This window comes from Delphinapterus leucas, chromosome 2 (genome assembly GCF_059928025.1).
Source record: "Delphinapterus leucas isolate spDelLeu-1000000601 "Yukka" chromosome 2, BTC_Dleu_Yukka2, whole genome shotgun sequence".
Classification (NCBI taxonomy): domain Eukaryota; kingdom Metazoa; phylum Chordata; class Mammalia; order Artiodactyla; family Monodontidae; genus Delphinapterus; species Delphinapterus leucas.
Genome location: NC_143130.1, coordinates 105,244,664 through 105,257,640, shown reverse-complemented (window position 1 = coordinate 105,257,640; position 12,977 = coordinate 105,244,664). Strand labels below are relative to the sequence as shown.

At 45.5% G+C, this 12,977-nt stretch overlaps 1 protein-coding gene across 2 annotated transcripts; it reads right to left on the bottom strand.

Annotated features, from left to right (window-relative positions):
• Positions 1-5,803: 5,803 nt before the first annotated feature.
• Positions 5,804-12,206, bottom strand: PNP (purine nucleoside phosphorylase). 2 transcript variants are annotated; one of them, XM_022587583.3, is made up of 6 exons: positions 12,082-12,206; positions 10,101-10,270; positions 7,680-7,783; positions 7,306-7,481; positions 7,002-7,204; positions 5,804-6,440 (listed from the first exon to the last, which is right to left on the bottom strand). In XM_022587583.3, the coding sequence occupies exons 1-6, from the start codon at positions 12,090-12,092 to the stop codon at positions 6,223-6,225; spliced, it is 882 nt and encodes a 293-aa protein (XP_022443291.1). In that variant the 5' UTR covers positions 12,093-12,206; the 3' UTR covers positions 5,804-6,222. The 2 variants fall into 2 exon arrangements, with proteins under 2 accessions (XP_022443291.1, XP_022443292.1); XM_022587584.3 differs by having other exon boundaries at positions 7,002-7,192; positions 12,082-12,107.
• Positions 12,207-12,977: the final 771 nt, after the last annotated feature.

The window sequence follows — 12,977 nt, the reverse complement described above, 5'->3', positions numbered from 1 at the left end:
GCCCGCCTGCCGATGCAGGGGACACGGGTTCGTGCCCTGGGCTGGGAAGATCCCACATGCCACGGAGCAGCTGGGCCCGTGAGCCATGGCCGCTGAGCCTGCACGTCCGGAGCCTGTGCTCCGCAAGGCCGCAACAGTGAGAGGCCCGCGTACTGCAAAAAAAAAAAAAAAAATAGAAGGGAAAGAGGACAAGAAAAAAAGTGATTTGCAAATGAGCTAAAGCAAGCCTCCTAAATGAACAAACTCAGAATGGAAGTGAAAATGAAAACCCAATGGAGGGGTGGAGGAGTTCTCTGACCCCAAAACAAGAGAACAAAGGCAGATTAATACCAAACAATTTCAAATCTAATTTAGACTAAAGCTAAACGTCTGGCAAAAAGATTAAAGACAGGAAATTTTCCATTTTTATTAAAATCCAAATTTACAATAACAGAAAAACAAGGCAGATAGCCAGTGTTTATTCAAATGGCGTCCCTTAGAAACAAAATGTAATTATGAAAAACAGAGGCCTATTTACAAGAAAGAGCAATGCAAATCTAAGCCAGATCAAATTTAGATGCAAGGCACAGCACGGAAAGAACAGTTCCATTCTTCTTCACCTTCTTGTTTTAAAGGGGCAGCAACTCTTCGTATCTATTTGTAATAGTAATCAACTCAGACTGGGAAATAGCTAAAAAAAAACAAACAAAAAACAAAAAAACCCCAAGCATACTCTTCCTTTGGTTCTAAAAAATTTGAGTGACAGACATGTATTCTTGACAGCATGGACCTAATTCATCAAGTAAGCACAATAATTAACAGATGTGAAAAGATCTCCAAGATACATTAAGGTAAAATAAAATAGCAAGGTGTAGAACAAGAAGTATAACATGCTAACTTCTGTGTATAATAATAGGAGAAAAAATAAAAATATGTATTTTTATTTGTTTATATTTTTATAAATCCTGGAAGAATGCACAAGAAGCTAATAAAAGTGATTCCTAGTGGGGTAGGGAAGGAAGGGTAGATGGAGGAGAGAACTGAGATGAATATTTTCACTGTATACATTTTTTGTGGCATAATTTTTTAACTATGTGATTATATCACCTATTCAAATTTTAATCCAAAAAAAAGAGAAAACTAATTTGACTTAAGTGTATATTTTTATTTCTAAATTGCTTACGCTCTTGTCTTTATGTTTTTTGTTTTATCTGTGGTACGCGGGCCTCTCCCGTTGCGGAGTACAGGCTCTGGACGCGCAAGCTCAGCAGCCATGGCTCACGGGCCCAGCCGCTCCGCGGAATATGGGATCTTCCCGGACCAGGGATCGAACCCGTGTTCCCTGCATTGGCAGGTGGATTCTTAACCACTACGCCACCAGGGAAGCCCTGGCAGGTGGATTTTTAACTACTGCGCCACCGGAGAAGTCAGAAGCCTCCCCGCTTCTGGTTAGGCTTTAGTCCATCAAAATACTACAGTGTGATTTTCCCATCAGTCTTTAGTTAAAAAGCCTTCAATGGCTGGCCACTTGCCTAGAGAATAAGGTGCGTACTCCTTAGCCTGAGTTCAGAGCTCTAAACAATCTAGCCCCTCTCCACCTTATCTCCAACTGCTCGCATTCATGCTTTCTTCATTTTAACCTTTCCAGTCTGTTAAATTAGACATTCCTGAATTGGCCTGCATGTAGTGCTTTCAGCTATATCCTCCTCACCTCTCTTTCCTATAAAGCCTAACTTGAGTCCTACCAATCCTTTACCCATTCCCCATCCTCTGTAGCACGTTATCATTGGCACTTAGCATGTACTACTTTTCACACATTATTGTATTCCTCTTTCAAAAACAATTTTTCTAAACAATGACAATATAACACACAAAAAGACTAAAAGTAGGCATAGAGGGTACCACTAATTCAGCCTTGTTTTTCCTTTTTTATGCATATATCCTGTCCCCTGTCTAGACTGAAAGAACTTTGTCTTACTACCAATTTATATTATGGTTTTTAAGACAATGTTCTATACAAAATACATGATTAGTAACATTTGTTTTTTTGCGGTACGCGGGCTTCTCACTGTTGTGGCCTCTCCCGTTGTGGAGCAACAGGCTCCGGACGCACAGGCTCAGCGGCCATGGCTCACGGGCACAGCTGCTCCGCGGCATGTGGGATCTTCCCGGACCGGGGCACGAACCCACGTCCCCTACATCGGCAGGCGGACTCTCAACCACTGCGCCACCAGGGAAGCCCAGTAACATTATTTTTTTTAAATAAATTTACTTATTTATTTTTGGCTGTGTTGGGTCTTTGTTACTGTGCGCGGGTTTTCTCTAGTTGTGGCGAGCGGAGGCTACTTTTCGTTGCGGTGCGCAGGCTTCTCATTGTGGTGGCTTCCCTTGCTGCAGAGCACGGGCTCTAGGTGCATAGGCTTCAGTAACTGTGGCACATGAGCTCAGTGGTTGTGGCTCGGGGGCTCTAGCGCGCAGACTCAGTAGTTGTGGCGCATGGACTTAGTTGCTGTGCAGCATGTGGGATCTTCCTGGACCAGGGCTTGAACCTGTGTCCCCTGCATTAGCAGGCAGATTCTTAACCACTGTACCACCAGGGGAGTCCTAGTAACATTACTGATGTAGGTAGAGATGACCATGATAGGGTCAGGGAAGAGAACATGACTTGATGGGGTAAGTGTGTTTTGATACATATGATGAGGCTCAAGAAACTGAACCCATTTTTTAGGCATTCTGTAGGCCCCTCTGAAGAGTTTTTTTTTCGAGAACTACCCTTCTGTAGGCGCCCCCCCCAGACCTATCTCTCTGACTTTGTGTTTTTATTCTTTTGCTCACCTCAATTGATACATTCATCTTGGGCTGGGTTGGTTGGCATTTTGAAACTGAAAATACTTGATAAACCAAATGTGGTGTAGCCATACAAGGGAATATTATTTGGTTATAAAAAGGAAGGAAGTACTGATACACGTTACAACTTAGATGAACCTTGAAAACATTATGCTAAGTGAAAGAAGCCAGTCACAAAGTCCACATCATTCCATATATGATTCTATTCATATGAAAGCCCAAAATAGTTCACTCTACAGAGCAGAAAGTAGATTAGTGGTTGTTTGGGGCCAGGGAGGGTGGGAGTGGGGGTGGAGTGTAGAGTGACAGCTAAAAGGTATAGGTTTCCTTTGGAGGTGATGGAAGTGTTCTAAAATTGACTCTGATGACGACTGATTGTACTTATCTGTGAACATACTAAAAATCTTTGAATTACACACTTTAAATGGATGAATTTTATTTTACGTGAATTATATCTCAGTAAAGCTGTTTTCTAAAAATATTGAAGACACTGTGTGGTCATGTTTTTCCTCCCCAGCCCATACCCACCTTGAAACTAGAATTCTAGTGAATTTAGAATTAATAATTATTATCTATAATTAAATGACTAGGGACTTCCTTCGTGGTCCAGTGGTTAACTCCATGCTCCCAACGCAGGGGGCCCGGTTCGCTACCTGGTCAGGGAACTAGATCCTGCATGCCGTAACTAGAGATCCCGCACATCGTAACTAAATATCCCGTGTGCCGCAACTAAGACTCGGAGCAGACAAATAAATAAATATATTTTTTTAAATGACTATTACTTGCCTGTAGCTACTTTCCTTGTCATAGCTTACTTTGTACTATAAAGAATATATAATTTTGTTTTCTGTCACCATGGGGGTATATTTAATGCCCTAACATGAATATAGTAATATATACTTGTATAAAGTAGGTGAGTCCTAATTTTTGTGCTTAGATCTAAGGAATTAGACTCTTGAATTAGGACATCAAATGCATAATCTTCTTCATTAATCTAGTATTCTATTATGAAATACAAGATACCTTCTAAATCTAAAAAGCTAGAAATGCCCTTAAATATTCCACTCAAGTCTCTCTGGGACATATTTTTCAGATGACACCATTCTGATTCCTGATCCATCTCACCAAGAAGCAGATCCAGGGTAAGAAAGCCAAGCACCAAATGCAGCCCTCCTCTAACCCCCAAGTACCCATCTGCTATGTCTCCATGTCTTCTGTTCTAGTCACACCTGATGTGACAATGACCCACAAACATTGTGAGTGCTTCAGCTCACCCTGATGTGAAATCCTTCCTCCCTTTCATCCTTGAAGACTAAGCTCAAAGTCAAACAACCTTTCTCTCAATAACCAATCTCAAAGTCCAGTGTATACTTAAAATCAGTTCATCCTTTGGACTCACATAACATGTGACTTGTACCTATTTTATACTGCCTTATATGAACAATTAATAGCTTTACAAATGTGTATCTGTTAAGACTGTAGGGCCCTTGAGAGGGAAAGACCATTTTTATATTCTCAATTTAACATTTTATTAGGCTAAGAGTGTTATACAGAAATATTCAATAACTTGATTAAAAAGAAATGTAACTGTGAATCACTATATTGTACATCTATAACATAGAATATTGTACATCAACTATATTTCAATTAAAAAAATAAATTTAAAAAATGTCTATAAGCATCTCATCAGATGAACAAGTTACTGTGATGTGTATGTATCTAAAGTATGCACAGTCCTTCCCTCTACACAAGCTCTCTCAGAGACAAATGACAGACGCTAGCAGATTGCCAGGTAGGGTTTTAGAGGTGGATGAAGGTACAAAGAACGAATGAAAAGAAGAGTAGTTACAGGGCCACTTCAGGATACTTTTTCTTTGTGCTGGGCTCAGCTAGGTAGGTCAGGTAGCAAACAAAGGATGATTTGAAAGTTTTCAAAAGCTTTCCTGCCAAAATGCCTCTTCCATGTTTGTTTTTTTTATGCGGTACGCGGGCCTCTCACTGTTGTGGCCTCTCCCTTGCAGAGCACAGGCTCCAGACGCGCAGGCTCAGCCGTTCCGCGGCACGTGGGATCTTCCCGGACTAGGGCACGAACCAGCGTCCCCTACATCGGCAGACGGATTCTCAACCACTGCTCCACCAGGGAATCCCACCTCTTCCATGTTATACTACTAACTGAAATGTTACCACTGTTGTAGAGTCATCCAGCTCTACCCGCTGTCAAAAGGCAAACAGGCCTGAGGGGGTGGGGATAGTATGATTTTCAAACGTGCCAGCCAGCTGAATGCAAGTTGATAAGCGCCAGCAGTGCAATGGGCCAACAAAAGGTAATGCCTAGGCTCCTGTCACAGGGAGGTTCTGACCAAGAATGGTGAAAAGGAAAACTAACACCCAGGAAGAAAGCAATAGGAGGCAAGGAAGTGCTCCAAGAGAAGAGGCCAGAGTATGAGTCAACTTCACAGGGGCTGGCAGGACGCTAACCAGCAGTGGAGCTGCCGGCAGCAGAGAAAGGGGTATTTGCCACTGCACTGTCGGAATGGAGTGACAGAACGTATGGGTGTCACGAACTATGGCAGAGGTTAGCGGCGGCGGTGGGGGGGGAAATCGAAGGAAACCAACAAGAAATACAATTAGGGCTTACCAAGGATGTGGCAACTATGGAACATAAGCTGAGATCAGTGAACGAATTCAGATATTCATGAGAGCTGACAGAGAGAGAAACAACCAGAAAGCCAAAGGACAGAGGCAAGACTGATCTGAGGGAAGTGGCCATCATGTACAGTCCTTCCTTATCTTCTAACACTGTCTTTCACCTCTCTGCCTTTCCTCCATCCTCTCCTGCATTCACATACCATCTACCTCAATTCTTAGCTGTCTGAGAGGCAGAGTCAAACCACAAGACATGTGGTCTCATGATTGGTTTCATGCCAGTCTTGGCCTGTGCCCCACCCTTATCCCAAATTACACAAAAATAAAGAAATTATTTCATCTTTCTCTTTATTCTCAAAATATGATAGTATAAAACTCCAAAAGGAAGAGGCTGTTCCTTGTGTGGTCTCCAGTGCTTTGAGGAGCAGAGCTGAGCCCCCAGGAATGTAAGAGGATCATCTCAAAAAGCTAGCAGTAGCTACTAGGCTGAGTTCGACAGCCCCAAGTCAAATCCCTGGATGTGTGGTAGGGCTTGGGCTCTTGAAGAGGAATAGGGGTGGAAATCATTTTGTGATGACAGCTGAGCAGAAGAGCACTCTGTATCAGAAAGGTCTGGTGGGAGAAGCAGGGCAGGTGACACTCCTTTCTGCCGCTACCTAAGGGCAGAGGCACGTGACTCCAGCAAGAGGCCAAAGTAGGTAGTAGCTCCTTGGATCCCAGAAGGGAGATGCCAGACCACTCCAGGGCTGGTTAACTGGCATTGTCAGGCAGTGGAATGCTAGCCATAAGAATGGAGACAAATTGCTCCAATTTCTGCGCAACTTGCTTCCCGGCCGCTAGTACTTCCTTGTGATTGGCCTTCTCCTGGCTTTCATAATCCAAGATGACCTTGTTAGTGATGAGGGAGAAGCCAAAGACTCGAAGTCCACAGTGCCTTGCAACTATAACTTCTGGTACTGTGCTCATGCCTGATGTGGAGAAAGAGGGAAACCAACTGTCAGAATCCGCAAATGCCTCTTTTCCTCACCCTTTAGCCTCACCTCCATTAATCACCTCGTTGACAATTTAGCATCAAGAAAACATCCAAAGCAGCAGCTAAATTCGTGTCAAGCTTTTAGGCTGTTCTGTATTGCCTGAAAGAGTCGGGCCTCAGAGGGCCTTTCACATCTCTTATAAATAGAAATTTCTGTTTGTGGTCATTCTAAAGTCAGTTCTAATGATGCAATTCTATCTTCCAGCCAAAGGGTATAGAAGGTGGCTATAATGATATTTGTTAAAATAATCAGAAACAGTCATCAAATTATGCACCGGTCATTAGCATTACAGTGGTTAGAGCCCTTGGTGGTGGGCGGTGAGTTGATGGCTACGATGCAAACCTTCCACCACCTTTCAAGTCAGTTTGATTCAATCTTCCCTTAAGTCAGGCCCTCTTTCAGTTTATCATCTAGGTCTACAATCTTTTTCTCTTTTCCATCTTATTTTACCAGAACCCTCCCTCTTCAAGCCTCCAGCCAAGTTCCCCTCCTCACCAACAGCATCTGCCCCCAGCTTCTGCAGCAGACGACACTCTGCCACAGTCTCAAAGCTGGGGCCTGCCACCATCACGTAGGTTCCTTCCTGTAACTCTCTCTGCTCTCCCATTTGTTTCCAGGTACTGTGAGCCTTCTGCCTCATATCCCGGTCGTAGGCATCAGACATGGCAGGGAAACGAACTCCAAACCTAGGGCACAGGCTGGATTATCTCAGATTAATGGAATAGAGTAAGCTCTCTCCCAACTCCCAGACAAGTCCTTAGAGCCTACCCATCTATACAAAAAGGAGCAGGATAGCTACCTTTCATCATTGGGCCCTCTGAGAGGGTTCTCACCGCAGAAACCAGGTAGATTGATGTGATCGCGGATCAGCATGATATCTCCAACCTCAAACTCGGGGTTGAGCCCTCCAGCTGCATTGGTGACCACTAGAGTGTCCACACCCAGAAGATGGAAAACCCTCACTGGGAATGTCACCTTAGAAGCAAAAGATAAAAGATCAGAGAGTGTTCTTTAAAATGTCACCAATCCACCCATGCAGATAAACATGATACAGCATAAAAGACGAGAAAGAAGGGGACCAAAAATCTACTTTGCCTGGGTAGTTAGGTAATAAAATAGGAGCGCTCTCTCCCCCTTCGTCCAGACCCAATCAGGTTTGTGTCCCTGATTTACCTTCCAGAGCGGGTAGCCTTCATACATGTGGAACCTGCCCTGCATCATCACACAGCCTCTGCCATTCAAGATCCCAAACACCAGTCGGCCAGCATGACCTGGCACTGTACACAAAAAAGAAAGGGAAATGCATGGACAGATGCTTTCATACAACACATATCCACTGAGTACCTACTCTGAGCCAACTCACTGTGCTCAACAGGTGAGGGTATACTTAATCAAAAGAAAACATTATCATCTCCACTCTCAGAAAGTTTAAGTCTGGTGGGGGAGATAGAAATTAATCATAAACTTAGATATAAGTACATCCTGAGATTAGAGCTATGGGGGTGAGGATGTTCAATGTGAACACACATCAGTTTCTTTTTAAAGAAATTTCAAAAGAATGAGAAAGCCATACTGTAAGAGAATAAAAGAATAAAAAATAGAATAAGTGAGTAATAATGAATGCAGTGAGTGTCGTAATTATAGACCTCTTTTCCAAAATTTCCAAAACTCTCAAAATCTGTATCCTTACCACCCTAACTAAACTATATGCTTCCTCCCTCCTGAGAGGGAGCTCATGGTATATTCTAGCTTCCTAAGGAGGCTAGGAACAAGGAAAGGGGCTGAGGTTGGACCCATACAAGTCTCCTTTGTGACCCACAAAACAATCCTGTGGGAATACGTACCCTGAATGGGGCATGCAGGGGCATGGGAGTGCAAAGATAACTCTCCACACAGACACAGTAACCATTATTACCATTTCTCTCATCTAACATTTCTCCTTTAATGGACATGGCTAAACTATCCCTTAGAGAATGGATAGTCTGGGAGAGGGACCAAAACAAAGAGGGAGAGTTGAGGGATACTCAGAGATTGAGGAGCTTATAAAAAAATTACAGGGCTTCCCTGGTGGCGCAGTGGTTAAGAATCTGCCTGCCAATGCAGGGGACATGGGTTCAAGCCCTGGTCCGGGAAGATCCCACATGCCACGGAGCAGCTAAGCCTGTGAGCCACAGCTACTGAGCCTGCACTCTAGAGCCCGCGAGCCACAACTACTGAGTCTGCGCTCTACAGCCCGCGAGCCACAACTACTGAGCCCACGCGCCACAACTACTGGAGCCCGTGCGCCTAGAGCCCGTGCTCCGCAACAAGAGAAGCCACCGCAATGAGAAGCCGGCACACTGCGACGAAGCCCACGTGCAGCAACAAAGACCTGACACAGCCAATAAATAAATAAGTAAAATAAATTTATTTAAAAAAAAATTGCCAGTAGTAGAGCAGAGGTGACACAGTTAGGGAAACCCAAATAAGGTATAAAAAGTAAATTGATAAAGTTTTAAAAAATTAATCCACTTAGTGCAGTGCCCTTCTCACTGCAGGTAGGAGTGGCAGGTGGAGCCAGTCACCACTATCTCTCTTAGAAAACTTTGCACTCCCTTCTCTCACTTTTTAATATTTCCTTCTCCAACCCCATCCCCACCTCCCTGCTCTGGTCTCCCAGTCTTGCTCCAAAGGGCATGAAAAATATCTGTTAAAACTCTTAACTCTCCAGGGAAAGAGGAAGGAAAGTAGAATCTGAAAAATAAACCAACAGAAGTTAGTTATCTGAGAAATTAATAAGTAAACCAAATAAACTACTCTTGTCCTTTACTTGGCCCTATTTCACCTGGCCCTTCTCTAAGCCTCATCCTCAGCATGCGGAACTTCCCCGACCAGGGACTGAACCCACGCCGTTGCAGTGGAAGTGTGGAGTCTTAGCCACTGGACCACCACGGAAGCCCAGCCTTAGAGCTTTTGGCTGCTAATAGGATGCTGGATACACTATCCTCAGAACTCCACTGTGCATAGGGGGCCCTTTCCCCCTCCAAAGGGTCAGTGTGAATCAAGTCTTGTGTATTCGTGTATCACCTGGGTATTTGTCTGCAAGAACGTGGCAGTCTGTGTGTTCATTTGTTGCTGTGCACCAGTGTGTGCCTTACCCTAGGACTGGAGTTAGAGCTGGGGAGATTGGGAATGGCAGGAACACATGGGACAGGGAAGGCCTGACTTTGTCTGGGAGCTTACAGGCACTGCTCTTTCCACTTAGGCTACAGACTGAAAGAAATGAGAGAGGTGTATGAGGATATGGTGACCATAGTGTGTATGGGGAAAGAGTGTGCAGGGGAAGTGTTGTAGAGCTTTAGGGAGCTGAGTCATTAAAGCACAGGAAATATGTCATCATACAGCAACATTGACATAAACATGCCCTACTAAAACATTTCTACTGGGGGAATTTCCTTCTAAAGTCATTCTGATTCTTGGTGGGTTTTTCCCTCTGTTACAACAGTTGTCTCTAGTCAAATGCTATAGAGGATAGCCAGGGTGTAGAAGCATCACCCTCCCATCAGAATCCCATCAATATCCCTCAGTCCTATCCCTCCTCCCCCTTGCCAGCACCTGTACTTTTGGGAAAATTCGGTATTTCACTGTAGTCAAAGATCTGGGCCTGAGTTAATCTGTCACTCAGACCTCCTAACCCAGAACCACAGATCACTGCCACTTGAGGTCGGTGTTTGGTGTGAGACAAAAGCCATTTTGCAGTGTTCTGATAATCTTCATACTTGAATCTAGGAAAAAAAGGGAAACCAAGGTGAGTTTCACTTCCATCCCAAGGGTATCATAAACTAATGACCTTCAGCGTAGAAAGGCTGACTGAGGTACCAAGGTGACAGGGGACAGAGAAGTTGGCCAAGGAGCTAGACAAGCCACTGCACAAAAAAGCAAACCCAGGCCACAGTTTTGATTGTCGACAGCTGGAGCAGAACCGACTGCATAAGTTTCTCAGCAGCTGCTTGTCAGAACTAGCCTCTGGAGCCCCGCCCCCACAGATGGGGAGAGGCCCCAGGATCGCTATGTCTTACAAAAGCGCCTCAGGTAATTCTGATTCAAAAACCAGGTTTCAGAATTCTGGTCTTGAGGAAGCAGAACTCAACAGGGATTCTAGTCCCAATTTTGTCTTTTTTAGGCAAGTAACTTGTGCTTCAAATTCTTTCCTCTAATGTAAAGCAAGGGAATGTAATCGGCCTCACTTATCTAACAGGCTCAGTTTGAAAATGAATTTAAAATGTACTAACAAGCTCCAAAGACCTTTGACTCCATAAATCATGGTTCAGGTCCACAGCACCTGAACCTCTTTTACAACTTTCCCCCCCGCCCGTGTTTCCTCCCTGCCTTCTCCCATCTTTCCTTCTCTTCATCAAGGTCCAAGGTCCTTTGCCCTTCAGAGACCTAAAGGCATACGCTTATGCAGAACCCAGACATCCCCAAGAATCAACTGGGAATTTTTCTCACAATTCCAGTCCAATTTTCTCATACCTAGTTGGAAAAAACAAGGAGAAGGGACGGGGCAGGGGAGCAAACGACGACTGAGGTGTAACAGAGCTGAACACAACTAACCAAGCCTCCAGAGGAAACCTCTTTCTTCAAAAGTGCTGCCTTTACAATACACCGGGCTACCCTCAGGGAAGTAGCTGGGTAAGGGACCGGGTCGGGGCAATAGAACCGGGGTCATAGAATGATGAAGAGAGAAGCAGTGAGATGGTAGAAGTAAATCAAATAGCATCCCCAAGAGGTGCCAAGGAAATGAAATATGTGTGAAGCCCTGGCCACCCAGCACATCTAGCCACGGCTTACAGGACTTCCTCATTGGCCAGCAGTCTCCCAAGAATGCCCTGAATCCCTGGGCACCCAAAAGCCACTTTGATCCCTACTGCTGGAGACTTGGGCTGGGACTTCAAGGACCAAAGCCGAAATAAGCGTTTTCAAAGGTGAAGTGGGGGGAGTAGGCAGGATCTGTTGCTCAATTCAGTGAATAAGAATTTCCTTCTCTCCTTGGAGGCGACATCCCCAACTTAATTGAAACTCCACCTTGGAGGAAAGAGAGGCGTTGTCGAGGGACGTGAGCAATCTCTCCTCTGAAGGAGGAACTCTAGATATGGGCGCCAAAAGTACCTCGCGGCTTTACCTAGACTCTAGAATGGGAATCTGTGACGAGCACGTGGGTTGAAAAGACCTCTTCTCCGTATGTGGGTGGGGGAGTACGCTCCCTCTACACTCACATCGCAACGCGTGCGTGCACGCACACACACCGGCTTCTTTGGCGAGTCGTCTACGGTCTACTAACCTGTCCCCTTCCTGCTCTGGTGGCGCCACCCCTACTCGATTCCCGCGCGCGCCCCTGCCAGCGCTGGCCGCCCCACTGCTCTGCCGCCTTGCCCCTGATACTGGGCTCCGAGCCAGGCCTCTCTGCATCCCCGGGGCACTCGTTCCCTCTCCTGGCCCCCTCGGGGCCCAGAGTGCTGGGTTTCCAGTTCTCGATGACAGCCATTTCCCCTCCCCAGGGGCCTACGGGATTCCCTGGGCCTGGTACCCGCCTCACCCGTCGTCCATGGTCCCGCCGACGCCCTCTCGATCAGTTTGCCCTTCTCCGCTCAGACCTACTCCACTGAGCTGAGCTACCGCCAGTCACCGGGTACGACCCACACAGCGCATTGTTTGCAACGCGCTGGCTTATATCCCCAGCTCGGGAGTCCCAGCCAATGGCAGGCGAGTACGCGGCTGGCCCCGTCTCCATGGTGACACGCCCCGACTCAATCGCCGGAGGCTAGGGTTTCAACCTAATCTGAGGTCTTCCCAGCTGCAGTACCTTTCTCGATCCTCACCCTACCCACCGCGGGGGAGGGGTAGGAGCATCCAGCATTTCGCCGCTGCACCCATTTCTAACTGCAGGTCCGGAGTTTCCGGCACGGAAGCCTATGAGGGAAGAGGGCAGGAGTCGGGAGGAGAGCCCCCGAACCATCTACCTGAAACCCCATTCCTGGTTGTGTCTACAGCAAATCATGAGATATTTGAACAGAGAAAAATTTAAACCTTACGTGGTGCAAATCCAGAATAAAATTAAGTGAGCCTGTGTCTGAGTTGCTTCCTGGGCAAAGGAAAAATGGTCGACTCTAGCAATAATGCTGCTCTGGAGGTTACAGGATATGGGAGAACATATAAGGGGTCTAAATCCAGGCCCAGATGAGGAGAAGACAAATTTCTGCGGGTAAGTATCCCAGGATCTTCGCAGGAGGATGCAGCAAATCCCCTTCTCCAGGTGTTTCCAAATTCCCCATAGATATTAAGCTTTGGGATTTGGGAATGAGAAATAGGAATTTCCAGGAATTTCCCCAGTATTCCCCAAATTATAAGTTATTCATAGAATACTTACTTCCATACATTCTTTACTCATTATTATGGATATCTAAAAAAATTGTTATATAAATAAGAAACAGT

Coding starts and splice junctions, on each gene's coding strand:
- PNP (XM_022587583.3), bottom strand. Junction 7,205..7,305: donor AGAGGGCCCAATGATGAAAG/GTAGCTATCCTG, acceptor GAGATAATCCAG/CCTGTGCCCTAGGTTTGGAG. Junction 6,441..7,001: donor GCTGGGGGCAGATGCTGTTG/GTGAGGAGGGGA, acceptor TCTCCACATCAG/GCATGAGCACAGTACCAGAA.